Here is a 13,314-nt window from a genome sequence, read left to right as displayed (position 1 = left end):
TCATTGACTATACAAAGGCATTTGACTGTGTGGATCACAACAAACTGTGACTGACTCTGAGAAAAATAGGAATCCCAGAACACTTGGTTGTGCTTATGCAAAGCCCATATATACCTGGACCATGAGGAAGTCATCAGAACAGAGCAGTTGAATGCTGAATGGTTCAAAATTAGGAAGGATGAACACCAGGGATGTGTCCTATTTCTTTATCTTTTCCATCTATATGCAGAACAGATTACCTGGTAGGCTGTGCTCTATGACGAGAAATGTGATATCAGGATTGGAGGATGACTCAACAATCTGCATTATGTAGATGACATAACCCTGCTTAGTGAAACTGAAGAGGATCTGAAGTGTTTTTCGCAGAAGGTCAAGGACTGAAGCATTCAATATGCACTGAAGTTCAACATTAAGAAAACAAAGATTCTCACTACTGGGCCGATTGACAGCATCATGATAGATGGTGAAGAGATTGAGAATGTTAACAGCTATACTTTGCTTGGCTCCACAATCAGTACTCTTGGTACTAGCAACCACAAAATTGAAAGACAAATTGCATTGAGAAAGTCTGGTGACAGAGACCTCTACAAAGTATAGGAGAGCAACGATGTCAGTCTGGAGACTAAGGTGCACTTATCCAGGCCACAGTCTTTACAATTACTTATTATGTTATCAGAGAGCTGGACAATGATTAGGGATGATAGAAGGAGAATTGATGCCTTTGAGCTGTGGTGCTGAAGAAACCAGTATTGAATACATGATGGACTGCTAGGAGAACAAACAGGTTCTTCCTGGAGAGGGTGAAACCAGGGTACTCCTTGAAGGCAAGGATTCTGACGCTTCATCTGATACTTTGGGGATGTTGCAAGGTATCCTTGCAATGGGACATCATGCTTGAGAGGGTGAAGGGACAGCGCAAGAGAGGAAGACTTTAATGAGGTTTTAGTGACTAGGATAATAGGAGTAGGCATGTCAGAGACAACAAGATTGGCAAGAGACAGAGCAGAATTTAGGGTTGTTGTACATAGGGTCTCTATGAGTTACAGGCGACTCGACAACACATAATAACAACATGACTGCTGCTGTTAGTTTCCTTGAGTTATGCCTGACTCATGGTAGTCATAGAGGAACATATATACTGTTTGTGACTAAGTTTTTAAAGCTGAATTTTGGAAAGAGACCACTGCACTGTTCTTAAAGAGCCTCTGAATGTATTTGCTCCTCCACTTGTTTGGTTATATGCTGATCAATTAACTATGTGTACTACTCAGGGACTCCAAGTCACCAGCCTAGAGCTTTTTAAATTCTACTTGTTTAAAAGCACTTTGAAACTCTGGTACAAACTTCCTAAGTTACTGTGGTTGTTATGTGCCATTTAGTCAGAACCAAGTCATAGCTGCCCCTCTAGGGGGTTTTCAAAGGCTGTAAACTACATGGTAGGAAAGTGCCCATCTTCCTCCTATGCGGCATTTGGTGGGTTTGAACTGTCTTTGAGTTGACTATTAGACATCCATAGCTCCCTAAAATCTTGTATAGTCTTAGAATTATGTTTTAAAAAACCCAGAGAGTAACAGGGAAAGTGCAATGCTTTGTTTTTATTAACAGTTCAGAGTAATATTTTAAAGATATTGTTTCTGAGACTTAGATAAAAAATAGGCTATATTGGCTAGCACTTCTTTGTTTCAAATAAACTAAAATGACAATAATAAACACTTTTTAAAAATTTTGTTTAAATTTATTATTTTAACCAAACCAAATTATTATTTAAGTAAACCTTAAATTCTTTTCTTAAGCTCAATATCAGTAGTGTTTAAGATCCTCTCTCCATTCAAATTAATCAAATATATTTAGTGACTCCATTCACAAGTTTCTAAGGTTTTGACATAACTGGCTATAAGGGGGATAAATTAAGGGGGTTTTAAATCATCTTTAGGATATAAAAAGGAAATGTACTCTCAACCTATTATTATATCTTTTATATATGCATTAGATATCCCTGGATGGGGCATATAGTTGATGTATTTGACTATTAGCCAGTATTTCTGAGTTCTGGGTCCACATAAAGGCCTATAGAAGATAGGCTGGTGATCTGCTTTTGAAAAATCAGTGCCTTAAAATCACCATTGACACTACATTCACTCTATGGGATACCACTCAGCATGTAGGAGCAATGCTTTTGCAAATCACTACCTAACTTCAGAGGGACTAGAGAGCATTATGCTAAGTGAATTTAACTCAGTCTCATAAGGGTGAATACTGTATAAGATCATTACTGCAGAAATAAAAAAGATAACTAGTAAAATGAGTATGAGGATCCAAGGAGGAAAATTGGAGCAGAGAGGTGAGAATGGGAAGGAGATGGAAGGGGCCAATTATCAGCACAATTTTATAAAAAGGAAGAGGTTAAGATTGTCAACAACTTTAGTTTGCTTGGCTCCACAGTCATCACTATTGGCACCAGCAGCCAGGAAATCAAAAAAACATATTGCGATGGGAAAGTCTGCTGTTAGGGACCTCTCTAAAGTACTCAAGAGCAACGGTGTCTCTCTGGAGACTAAGGTGCGTCTGGTACAGGCTATGGTCTTTGCAACCGCTTGTTATGCATCAGAGAGTTGGAAAATGACTAGGGAGGACAGAAGAAGAATTGATCCATTTCAGCTGTGGTGCTGGAGAAGAGTATTGAATGTACCACGGACTGCCAAGAAAACAAACAGATTCATCCTGGAGAGGGTTAAACCTGGCAGTTGCATAGAGTCAAGGATTCTGGGGCTTCATCTGACACATCTGGACATGTTGTAAGGAGGGACAAGTCCTTAGAGAGGGACATCATGCTTGGGAGGGTGGAGGGACAGCGTAGAGGGGAAGACCATCTATGAGGTGGATTGATTCAGTGACTGGGGTAATCAGGATGGGTGAGTCAGAGGCAGTGTGATTGGCACAGGATAGAGTAGAGTTTAGGGCTGTTGTACATAGGGTCATTATGAGTCACAAGTGACTCAACAGCACATAACAACAACAAACAACCAGTAAAGGAAATGGGAAAGTTCTGGTGTGAAAAACAATGTAGATGAACTTTGTAAATAAACTAGTATAAAATAAAAATTTTACTAAAAAAATAAACAACCACTATAGAGCAGTTTACTCTGTACATATGAGGTTACCTTAGTCAGAAGTAACCCAATGGCAATGGATAACTTTTTATCTATTATGTTTCTTTCTTTTTAAAATATATATTGTTGTTTACCACAGAGTCTTAATTCACCCATAGCTGAACTTCTTGAGGGTTTTCAGAATCATTTGGAGCAAATGGTGGATTTGAACCACACACTTCAGGAACCACACACTTCAGGATTACAGTGTAGCTTCTTGCTACTAGGTCACTAGAGCCCCCTTTTATATTATTTATCTATAAACTATAATATAACTATTATTTATATATAACCTAAATATATAAACTATCGCCTTGGTTTTGTAATAGACAGTTATTTAATGATACAAAGCATTCTCGCTATATGTGTACCTCTTCAAGGTCATCTTTGAATGCTCAATTTTAATTTATTGTTTATGTATGATATCTTGATGTCTCTATAACACCAGTCAATGTAGAGCATTCTTGTTTGACTCTGAATACAAGATTTCTTTAAAAAAATATATCTATTTCTCCTATGGTTTTCTCAAATTCTAATAAGATATATGACAACTTTGTGCATATTCTTTTTCTCTATTTGAATTTTTGGCCTGATCTACAATTATTTTCACATTCTCTATCACACTTTGGGAATATGTTTTTGAATATATAATTCTAACACCAACAGCAAGTATTTCTAATTTCTTTTATTCTAGAATCCTCTTGACACTCTCCATCAAATGTACTATTCTTTTATTAAAGATATGAGTCCTTCAAGAAGGTAGGACATGTAGTGAACACTTTTTATACATTCTTTATAACAATGGGATTAATACACAAATCCTGAGAATAATAAAAATCCATCTTTTATATTCTGATTAAAGATAAAGTTACTAAAATTATTTACTTGGAGTTCTCTGAAAGATAAGGGTTAAAAATAGAACCACAAATTCAATGCTCCTTTTTTTTTCCTTTAAAAGTAAGTTCTAATGAGAGAACATGAATCATCAACTGATCTGATTTCCAGAACTCCCAGTAATGAGCCAAGGAGCCAGTTAAGGCTATAAAAAGAGGCAGGAATTAACAAGGGGGAAATGGTAGAAAGACAAAGAAAACAAAACCAAACCATAAAAGCCCAAATAAAACAGCAACAGCAGAGAAGAGCAAATATGGTTGTTCTGGGAGACGACTTTCATTCACCTTTGTATACTAAAAAAAAAAAAATAGAAATTATAAAACTAGAGCAGACAATAACACCTCAGGAAATTGTGATTTGTATAAGAGACTAATCTCTCCAATCAGACTGGAGGGTTATTATATCTGTGTTTAACTATACAGAAGCTGAGTCACCAACAGATGAGAGGATGTGGAGAGAGTGGAATTCTCATGCATTACAGAGGGTGAGATTGTAAAATAGTACAACCACTCTTAAAGGCAGTTTGATATTTCCTCAAAAAGCTGAAAACAGAAATCTTGTATGACACAGTTTTTATACTGTTAGGAGTATATTCCAAGGAAAATAGAACTAAGACACAAATGGAAACTTGTATACCTATGTTCATAGCAGCATTATTTATGAAAGCAAGAATAAGAAAACAGCCATAATGCCCATCAACAAATGAACGAATAGAGAAATTATTGTACATCCACAAAATGAAATACTATGCAGCACTACAGAGCAATGTTGTCATAAAATAGTATATAACATGGGAGAGTCTAGAGAGCATTATTCTGAGTAACCTAACTCAGTCTCATAGTGACAAATACTGTATAAGACAATTGTTATAGAGGATGGAAGGACAACTAGTAAGATATGAACAGGAGATCAAAAGGGGAAGGGAACAGGCGGCAGAAAGGCGGAGGGGAGAGAGGGGAGAAAACTACTGGGATGAGAGAGTTTGCTGGGCAAAGGGGGTGGTAAAGGAGTTGGGAAGGATCCACTGGGGGCTTGGGGATACAAGGTGGTGGTAGGCATAGATCAACGGCAATTAATTTTGTGAAACACAATGCATACGGACTTAAAACACCATATGAGTGTAGTATATAAAAGTAATGTCATGGATGATACACAATGTATATGAATTTTGTATACAAATCAATGTAAAACAAAAACAAGGTAGAAAAAAAGATTTTTTTTAAAGTATTGTTTAATAGATTTAAATGTAGACTGCATTAGGGGTATACACTAAAGTATCCATCTAAATCTTCCCTCTCTCTGAATAAATGAAAAGATTTATAATCCTGTCAGTGCCACATCATTTGAACAAATATCATGATAAGAAAGGAAATTGGATTATATCTTTGCATTTCTCCCCCTTCCTCTTACCTAATGGGAGCTTCAAAAATGATGGAGCTTCCCTGAGATACTGAACAGTGATGGTAACTTCATCGCCAGCATTTCTTAAAAGATGCACCTGTCAATATGACAAAACACATGTATGTTACACTCACAAAAGACCAGAAACAATCTTCAAAATATATATGTACACTTCACCAATTTATCAAGCGTACACCGTTATTTGTTATCTTTGGAACACTGAACAGTTTTTAGTTTTAAACTGTCATCACAGAGGAGCAAAGTAACCCCATATGTACATAACATCTATACTTAATGTGCATAAATATTTTATACAGAATTAGAAATTTGTTACTATTTAAACCTAAGATAAGGCTCCCATAATACTTTATAAATATAAATACTAGAAAATCATTTGATACATCAATTTTATATTTAATAAATATGTAGCCAATATTTAAACATTGGAAAAATGCATGCCAACTAAGCTAATTGTGACACAAAAACTGTACACAGTAGACACAAAATTAAAATAATATTTTAATTCTTAATTCTTAATGAGCAACATTTCACTATAATTCATCTTATTTCTTTGTTTGAATTTCAAATTATTTTTTGCTATTTTAGTTATTTTACATAGAGTAAAATATTTTGTCTCTAAAGGAAATTTTTTGTGCTTTGTATAAAGCCACTGTTTAGAAAAATTTTATTTGGATGTTACAAATTCTAGATGATAATGACATTTTAATTTATTACAATTCATTCCATCCTTGCTTTGTGTATGTCAAAATGCTTCTACTTGAATTTTAATCATGGTAATGGGAGCGTAGGTAATAGCTCTTGCCCTCATGCCCATATAAATTGTCAATAATCTGATCAGATTAATATTCTTTCGCCCCTTTGTCCTTTCTTTTTTATTTCTTCAGTCACTCCTCAAATGCATCATTTCTTACCTGAGCTATAACCACTGTGAACAGTTTTCCTACGCACTGGTTGGAGCTTAAGGGATAACAGCCTAGATGAAAACTATTCAAAGGGGCCCATGGCCTTAGACATCTAATCTAAGTGTCTTTCAGTGTCATTCAACGGCATTTACACTCCGGCATCAATCACTTTCCTGATCCACAACTTGCTGTCTACTCCAGGTCCTCGATGCTGAACAGATCCTTGATTGCAGGCCCCCCTAGAACACACTTTGTGATTATATCTCTGCCTTACTTTTATTTTGCCTTCAGAATTTCTTCTCTCGTGCCTGTGCCTAGGGATGTCAGACAATATAGTAGATTAACTCTTGAAAAGCCATCTTTCACTCTTCCAATCATTTTAAATTTTATTCTTCTTAATTATCATTTCATTTTGGTTGTTAACTGCCAAGGATGTCAAACTGCTCTGGAACAAGTATTTGAAACTATTTTTCCAGAGATTATTAACTCACAAAATCTAATGACATTATCTATCCCAGCTGTTTACCCATCTGAGGGCATTTTCCAAACTTTTAGTGGAAGGTCTATTTTTATCATCAGGAATCTGGGGGAGAAAGTGGTTTAAATAACTGGTAATAAGGAAAAAGAGAAAACCAAAACAAAGCAGAAAACAACTGCCATTCAGTGGATTTTGACTTATGGTGACTTCATTCGTGTCAGTAGAACTATGTTCCATATGTTTTTTTCGATGGTTTAACTTTTCCCATGAGGCAATCACCAGGCATTTTTTAACCAAAATAACTTAGAATGTACTTGAACTGCTCCATTTCTGGTTAGGAGCTTTATGAGTTAATTGTTTGTAGTGTGCAAGGGCTGTGCTAGTGCAAAGTGTGAAAGAGAAGTACTTCTCAGATCTTTTCAAGGAAGATACTGAAGCGTAATTTCTAGAGCATTTGTTTCATCTGTTCTCTATTCTCACACAAGATCATAGAGAGAGAAAGCAACAATCCTCAAAAGGCACATTATCAATATTTTTCTTGGATCAAAGGACTAGAAGACGAGCAAGAGTAAAGGTCATAGTGACATCATCCTCAAGCAGTCCCGTAACACTGCAGTTCTCTAACCTAAATAATTCCTTATTTTTCTGTATGAATGGTGCAGGAGAGAAAAGGTAATAAAAGATTGCCATTTGCCTGTCATCCTCTGATAACTAGATCCCAGAAGTAGTACGTAAGTTGCCCTGAGAGTTCATATTAATTTTAATTGGAAAAGAACAGAGTATTACTTAGGAAGAATGAATTTAAAACTAATGAAACTGAACTGTTTGTCACATATTATAGACATGCTACTTATCATCCTACAGAAATGTACTAGAAATACAATACTTGGCCACACAATGGATTACTACTCATAGCAACCATGTAAGATGTACAATTGCTAGAAATAGTTTCTAAAGTTGTACTCTTTACACAAGTCTACTACCACATCTTTCTCTGACAGAGAGACTGGTGGGAAAAGCTGGTGGATTCAAATCAACTACCTTTAGGAAGTTCTGCTAGCTTAGTAGCAAGAAGCTGTGCGGTAATCCCCAAAGCATGTGGTTTGAAACTTCTCCACAGGAGAAAGATGGGCAATCTCCTCTCATGTGATTAAGTGCTTCTGAAAACCCACTGGAGGGCCAGATATGAGTTGGTTCTGACTTGAGGGCACAAACACAACAACCACCTTTGAATTAGCAACTAAGGGCTTGCCCAATGAACCACCAGAAAAGGTGGTAGTTGCTTTTTATTCATTTCTTTAGTTTTGCTACTCCGTGTTGGGTTTTTTGTTTTCTGGGGTTTTTTTTTGGAAGAAGTTCACAAATATAAACACAGGTTTGTATGAATGTAAAGAGATCGTGCAAATATACTAACACATATACATACGCACACTTACACACTGAAGTAATTGAAACAAATACACTGCAAGACTTTCTTAAACCTTTCTGGTGAAGAATGTTGTTTGCAGCATTGAAAATTTGTATTTGTCAAAAGTTAATTGACTTCAAAAGACTCAGGCACATAGTTGTGTAAAGCTTTACTCCAGAATTACTATATCACAATGGTTAAGTTCTGATTGAGGTAAAAGAACAATCACTAAGGAGTGGGAAAAAGTCAAGAGACACTTTCAGAAACTTTTCAATTTTAAAAATATGCATAACAATTTTTTTATAGGTCTCACTGTTTACTCTGCCTTAATTTGTTTTACCCCAAGTGTTCAATGGGAGGAGATTGTCTCATCTTTTTTTCTGCAGAGAGCAACTGGTGGGTTTTAACAGGGGACCTCTTGGTTAACAGCTAAACATTTGGTCTACTATATAGCAGGGGTCTGCCCCTAGCAATGGGGTGAAGTATATATTTGAGTACTGGCCATTGATGCTACTAAACAAAGGGCTTCCAAGTTATTTCTCCCTTCATTAAGCATTATCTAAAATTGATGATGTTAGGGAGAACTTGATGCTGCTCTTCCAATTTATATGGCAATACTTCCTTTCTACCATACAGTAACAATTAATTGTTTTCATGCATCCATTTAAAAGAAGCAAGTATGGCATCTTTCCTAGAAGCTCCCTGCCACCTTTCTGCCTGCATCTCTAATCACCACTCAGCATCTGCTCTACTCTAACAAAATAAACTTATAATGGTGATTTTTTTAAAAATGTTATTATTTTTTGGGCATTGTACCGTCAAATCAGATCTGACTGGTACAGGAGGAGACTGTCCCTCCTTTTCCAGCAGAGCATCTGGTGGATTAGAACCAGGCACATCTGGGATTGCAGTGCAGCTTCTTGCCACTAGGCCACCAGAGCTCCCTGATGGTGATCTTTAAACCTCTAATTCATCATTCATGCCATCATTTTAAGGAGTGTGACTCTATGTTTTCCAGAAAAGGATATAACTTCTAAAGAAATCCACCTGCCCCTCCATTCAACTTTAAAAACTCCAATCAAGTCATCCACTCTATTTTTTTAAATTTATTATTAATTTCAGAAAAATTTACAGAGACTTTGGATTTCCATTCATTCATTGTTGCACTTTTCTCCCCTCCCAAACCTACCCCCTAGTACACTACCCTCTTGGAAAAGTAAAACAAAAATTTTATTCATTATTTTAAAATCCCTCCCCCAGGTCCACTCCACTATGCAGCCTTTGCCCTGGACTCCTGTCATGACAAAAATACCTAATCACATATCCCTTTCAAACAGTGTTCTCTCTCATCTGTTTCAATGCAATATACATTATGGAACCCACCTTTCTCAGTCTCGCCCCAAGCCCGATATCAGTCATGTTTTACAACAGTGGTACCATGCAGTATTTGTCTTTTTTGTGACTGAGATACTTCACTCAGCATAATGTCCTCCATGGCCACCTAATTTGAATAATACTGCATGAGTTCCTTGTTTTTCAATGCAGCGTAGTATTCCATTGTGTGAATATACCACAGCTGTGCTCTTTTTATTGTTGCTGTTAGGCATCATTATGTAAAACTCATAGCAACCATATGAACAACAGACCTGAGCCCTGTCTTACTCTGTACCATCCTCATCATCTCTGATGCACTTGAGCCCACGGATGCAGTGACTATATCAATCCATCTCATTGGGGTTTCACTTCTTCTAGAAGGTAACATCTAGATCTAATGAAAAGAAAGATTTCTAATTGGTTTTCACATTTCACCTACGTGTTTCTATATTGGTTCTAGCTAGCTAGAGTTTTTGGGTGAGGACTTCCAGGAGAGTATGGAACATAATATATGATGATGACTATGCATGCAGACTGTCCAAAAAGAATTAAATATTTTAAACAGATTAATTAAATAATCACATAATGGACATTTTTGAAGAATAATATTAGAAATGTAGCCAGGTACTTTAACCATGTTATCACAATGTAAGAAATGTACAACAACAACAACAAATTAATGTCTGTTATATATCAGATCCTTACTTTTACATCTCAGGGGCAATTACAAATATCTTTTCCAAGTCAGTCCTTACATTTTACACAGATATGCAAGAGTACCTTATCCTTTATGGGCAAATAGTACATATACATTAAATTTTGCAGCTTATGCATATTTTTGACCCATATTTGTACATGAATAGAACATTACAATAAAGAGGGATGTACAAAAATATTGAACATGCTATATGTACTAATTTAACTATATATTCTAATTTATGGAACTCTGGTGGCCTAATGGTAAGAAGCCGTGCTGCAATCATGGAAGTATGTGGTCCAAATCCACTTCCTCCTGTGTGGGAGAAAGACGGGCAGTCACTTTCCATACAATTAAACTGCTTCTGAAAATCTGCTGGAGGATCAGCTATGCATTGCTTCCAACTCCACGGTATAGAACAACAACATATGTACTAATTATCCCTTTGATATACCAATTTTTATTTAAATGGAAACATGCTTCACGCTCTATATTTAACATCTCTTTCTTTGTTCAAATTCCACAACTTCTGTCTTATTCCATATTAACTCATGCAGATACATTTTATTACTTTTTGTGGATGTATAATGCTGCAGTGTATAAATAATCCATACATATCAAAGAAATTTGCTTTGGAAAAAACGCAGTCAGAATGCTTCTTCGAAGCGAGGGCAGACAGACTCACACACTTTGGTCATGCTCTTGAGTAGGGCTCAGTTTCTGGAGGAAGACACTGTGCTTTTAAACTAGAAGGTCAGTGAAAAGGAAGAAGCCCCTCAACAACATAGACTAAGATGGTGACTGCAACACAGGACTCAAATACAGAAAATTCTGAGATGATGGTGCATGATCCGAGAAATTGTTCTTTTGTTATGTTAGGGAAGCATGAGCTGCAGCCTACTCAATGGTACCTAATTACAGCAACATATTAATTAATGAATTAATTTTAAATTTGTGTTGCAATGATTCATAATCTCCCCTTCTAAGTTTTAACTTTATTAGCTTCTACACTAATATTTCCTCATGTAGTTTTTCAAAATGCTTTATGACTTATTACAAGAAAAACTTGGTTTAGTATTTTTAATCACACTTAATTGTTTTATGTTTTGTTTATCTGTTTGTTTTGTAGTTTTTGCTTTAATATTTACTATAATTTTTCTAATTTTTTCCCATGGCTTCATCTGTTTTTCTTCCTTCTCCATATTTTAAGGTAAAAAAAAATGGACATTTTTGGTTCTTTCCTTGTTTTCTAATAAACATACTTGTTTCTAATAATCTAGTTCAAGGGAGTTTGGGTGGCCTAGTCTGAAGGGTGTTGCACTACTAAATCAAAAGCTACAAGTAACTAGGGGTTTGAATAAATCAGTGGATCAGCATGAGAAAGTTGGCCGATCTCCTCCTTTGTGATTTCAGAAAATAGCGGAGTATCAGCTATGAGCCACTTACATTTAAAAGGCTATAAGTTGAGTGCTGTTGTTTTGTAAGGTGCCTTCAAGTTGAGTACAGCCCATAATGACCCTATGAGCAAGAGATCTTAACTCTGTCCTATCCTGTGCCATCCTCATACTTTCTGCCACACTAGAGTCCATTGTGGTAGTCATTGTGTCAAATCCACCTGGTTGAGGGTCTTCTCCTTTGCTGACCTTCTGCCTTTCCAAGCACGAAGTTCTTTTCCAAGAAATGGACTCTTCTAGCAACATGCTCATGGTGTTTGAGAAGAAGTTTATCATCTTTGTCTCCAAGATGCACTCTGACTGCACTTTCTCCAGAACATATTTGTTTGTTCTTTTCGCAGTCCATGGTATGGTCAGTACTCTTCTCCAAAACCACATCTCAAAGACATCAGTTCTTCTTCTGTCACCCTTATTTACTGTCCAGTTGTCGGATACATAGTCAGTGATTGGAAATACTATGGCCTGAATAAGATGTATCTTAGTCCTCAAACAGGCCATAGTCTTCACAATTGCTTGCTATGCATCAGAGAGCTAGATTTAACAATGATTAGGATTGATAGAAAGATAATTTATGCCTTTTAAATGTGGTGCTGGAGAAGAGTGTTGACTATACCATGGACTGCCAGGAGAACAAACAGGTTTGTCCTAGAGAGGGTGAAGTTAGGCTGCTGCTTGGAGGCAAGGATTCTGAGGCTTCATCTGGCTTACTCTGGTGTGCTGAAAGCAGGGACCAATCCTTTCAGAGGGACATTATACTTGGGAGAGTGGAGGGACAAAGAGAGGAAGTCCACTGAAGAGATGGGTTGATACAGTGACTAGAGTAATTAAGGTATGGGTGTCACACAGTAAAGTTGGCACAAGATAGAGCAGGTTTGTTTTATACAGTGTTGCTATGAGTCTCGAGTGAGTCGACAGAAAATAATAACAAAAAAACTGTCACCAAATTTTATCATTATTCCTCAGTACTTTGGAAAGGTCCCTGACTGTAGACTTTCCCAGTGCAATACACCTCCTGATTTCCTGACTGCTGGTGCCAAGGGTTTGACTGTGGATCCAATGAAGATGAAGCTGTTGACAGTTTCAATCTTTCTCCATTTATCATGATGCTGCCTATTCATCTAGTGGTACGAATTTTTGTTTTCTTGACATTGAGATGTATGCTATTCTGAAGGCTATATTTTTGAGTTAAAATTTAATTTTGTTTTTCATATATTATGATATCAAGTTCACTAAAATATTTTCTATTTTCTCTTATGTTTTTGGTTTACACAATAACACTATTTAAGAGTTTCTAGGTATATGGGAATTTTATAAAAATATTCTTTGTGTTTTCAAGACCTAATCAATAATGCTTTTTCTTTAGTGTCCCATGTGGCTGTAGCCAACTGTTGTAAATGTTCCTAGAGTCTTAAATAATATGAATGTTATGTTGGATATTCACTAATTCAAACCTACAGTTGCTATAATCAAGAATGCTTTGGACAGAATATTAAATGATCCAGGAAATATTAAAAGAAGATGGAAGGAATATACTGA

General features: G+C 36.3%; 1 protein-coding gene across 1 annotated transcript in view; it reads right to left on the bottom strand.

The window, feature by feature from the left end:
- The window catches only part of SNTG2 (syntrophin, gamma 2), a 644,399-nt gene that overhangs the window by 450,908 nt on the left and 180,177 nt on the right, over positions 1 to 13,314 (bottom strand). The window contains exon 7 of the mRNA XM_006882917.1: positions 5,454 to 5,541. Coding sequence (XP_006882979.1) covers positions 5,454 to 5,541 — 88 coding nt within the window. The remainder of the gene's footprint in view (positions 1 to 5,453; positions 5,542 to 13,314) is intronic.

This window comes from Elephantulus edwardii, unplaced genomic scaffold, assembly GCF_000299155.1.
Source record: "Elephantulus edwardii isolate Elephantulus edwardi_28Jun2011 unplaced genomic scaffold, EleEdw1.0 scaffold00025, whole genome shotgun sequence".
Classification (NCBI taxonomy): Eukaryota; Metazoa; Chordata; class Mammalia; order Macroscelidea; family Macroscelididae; genus Elephantulus; species Elephantulus edwardii.
Note: the sequence above shows the minus strand (reverse complement) of the source record. Positions and strands in the feature narration are given on the sequence as shown.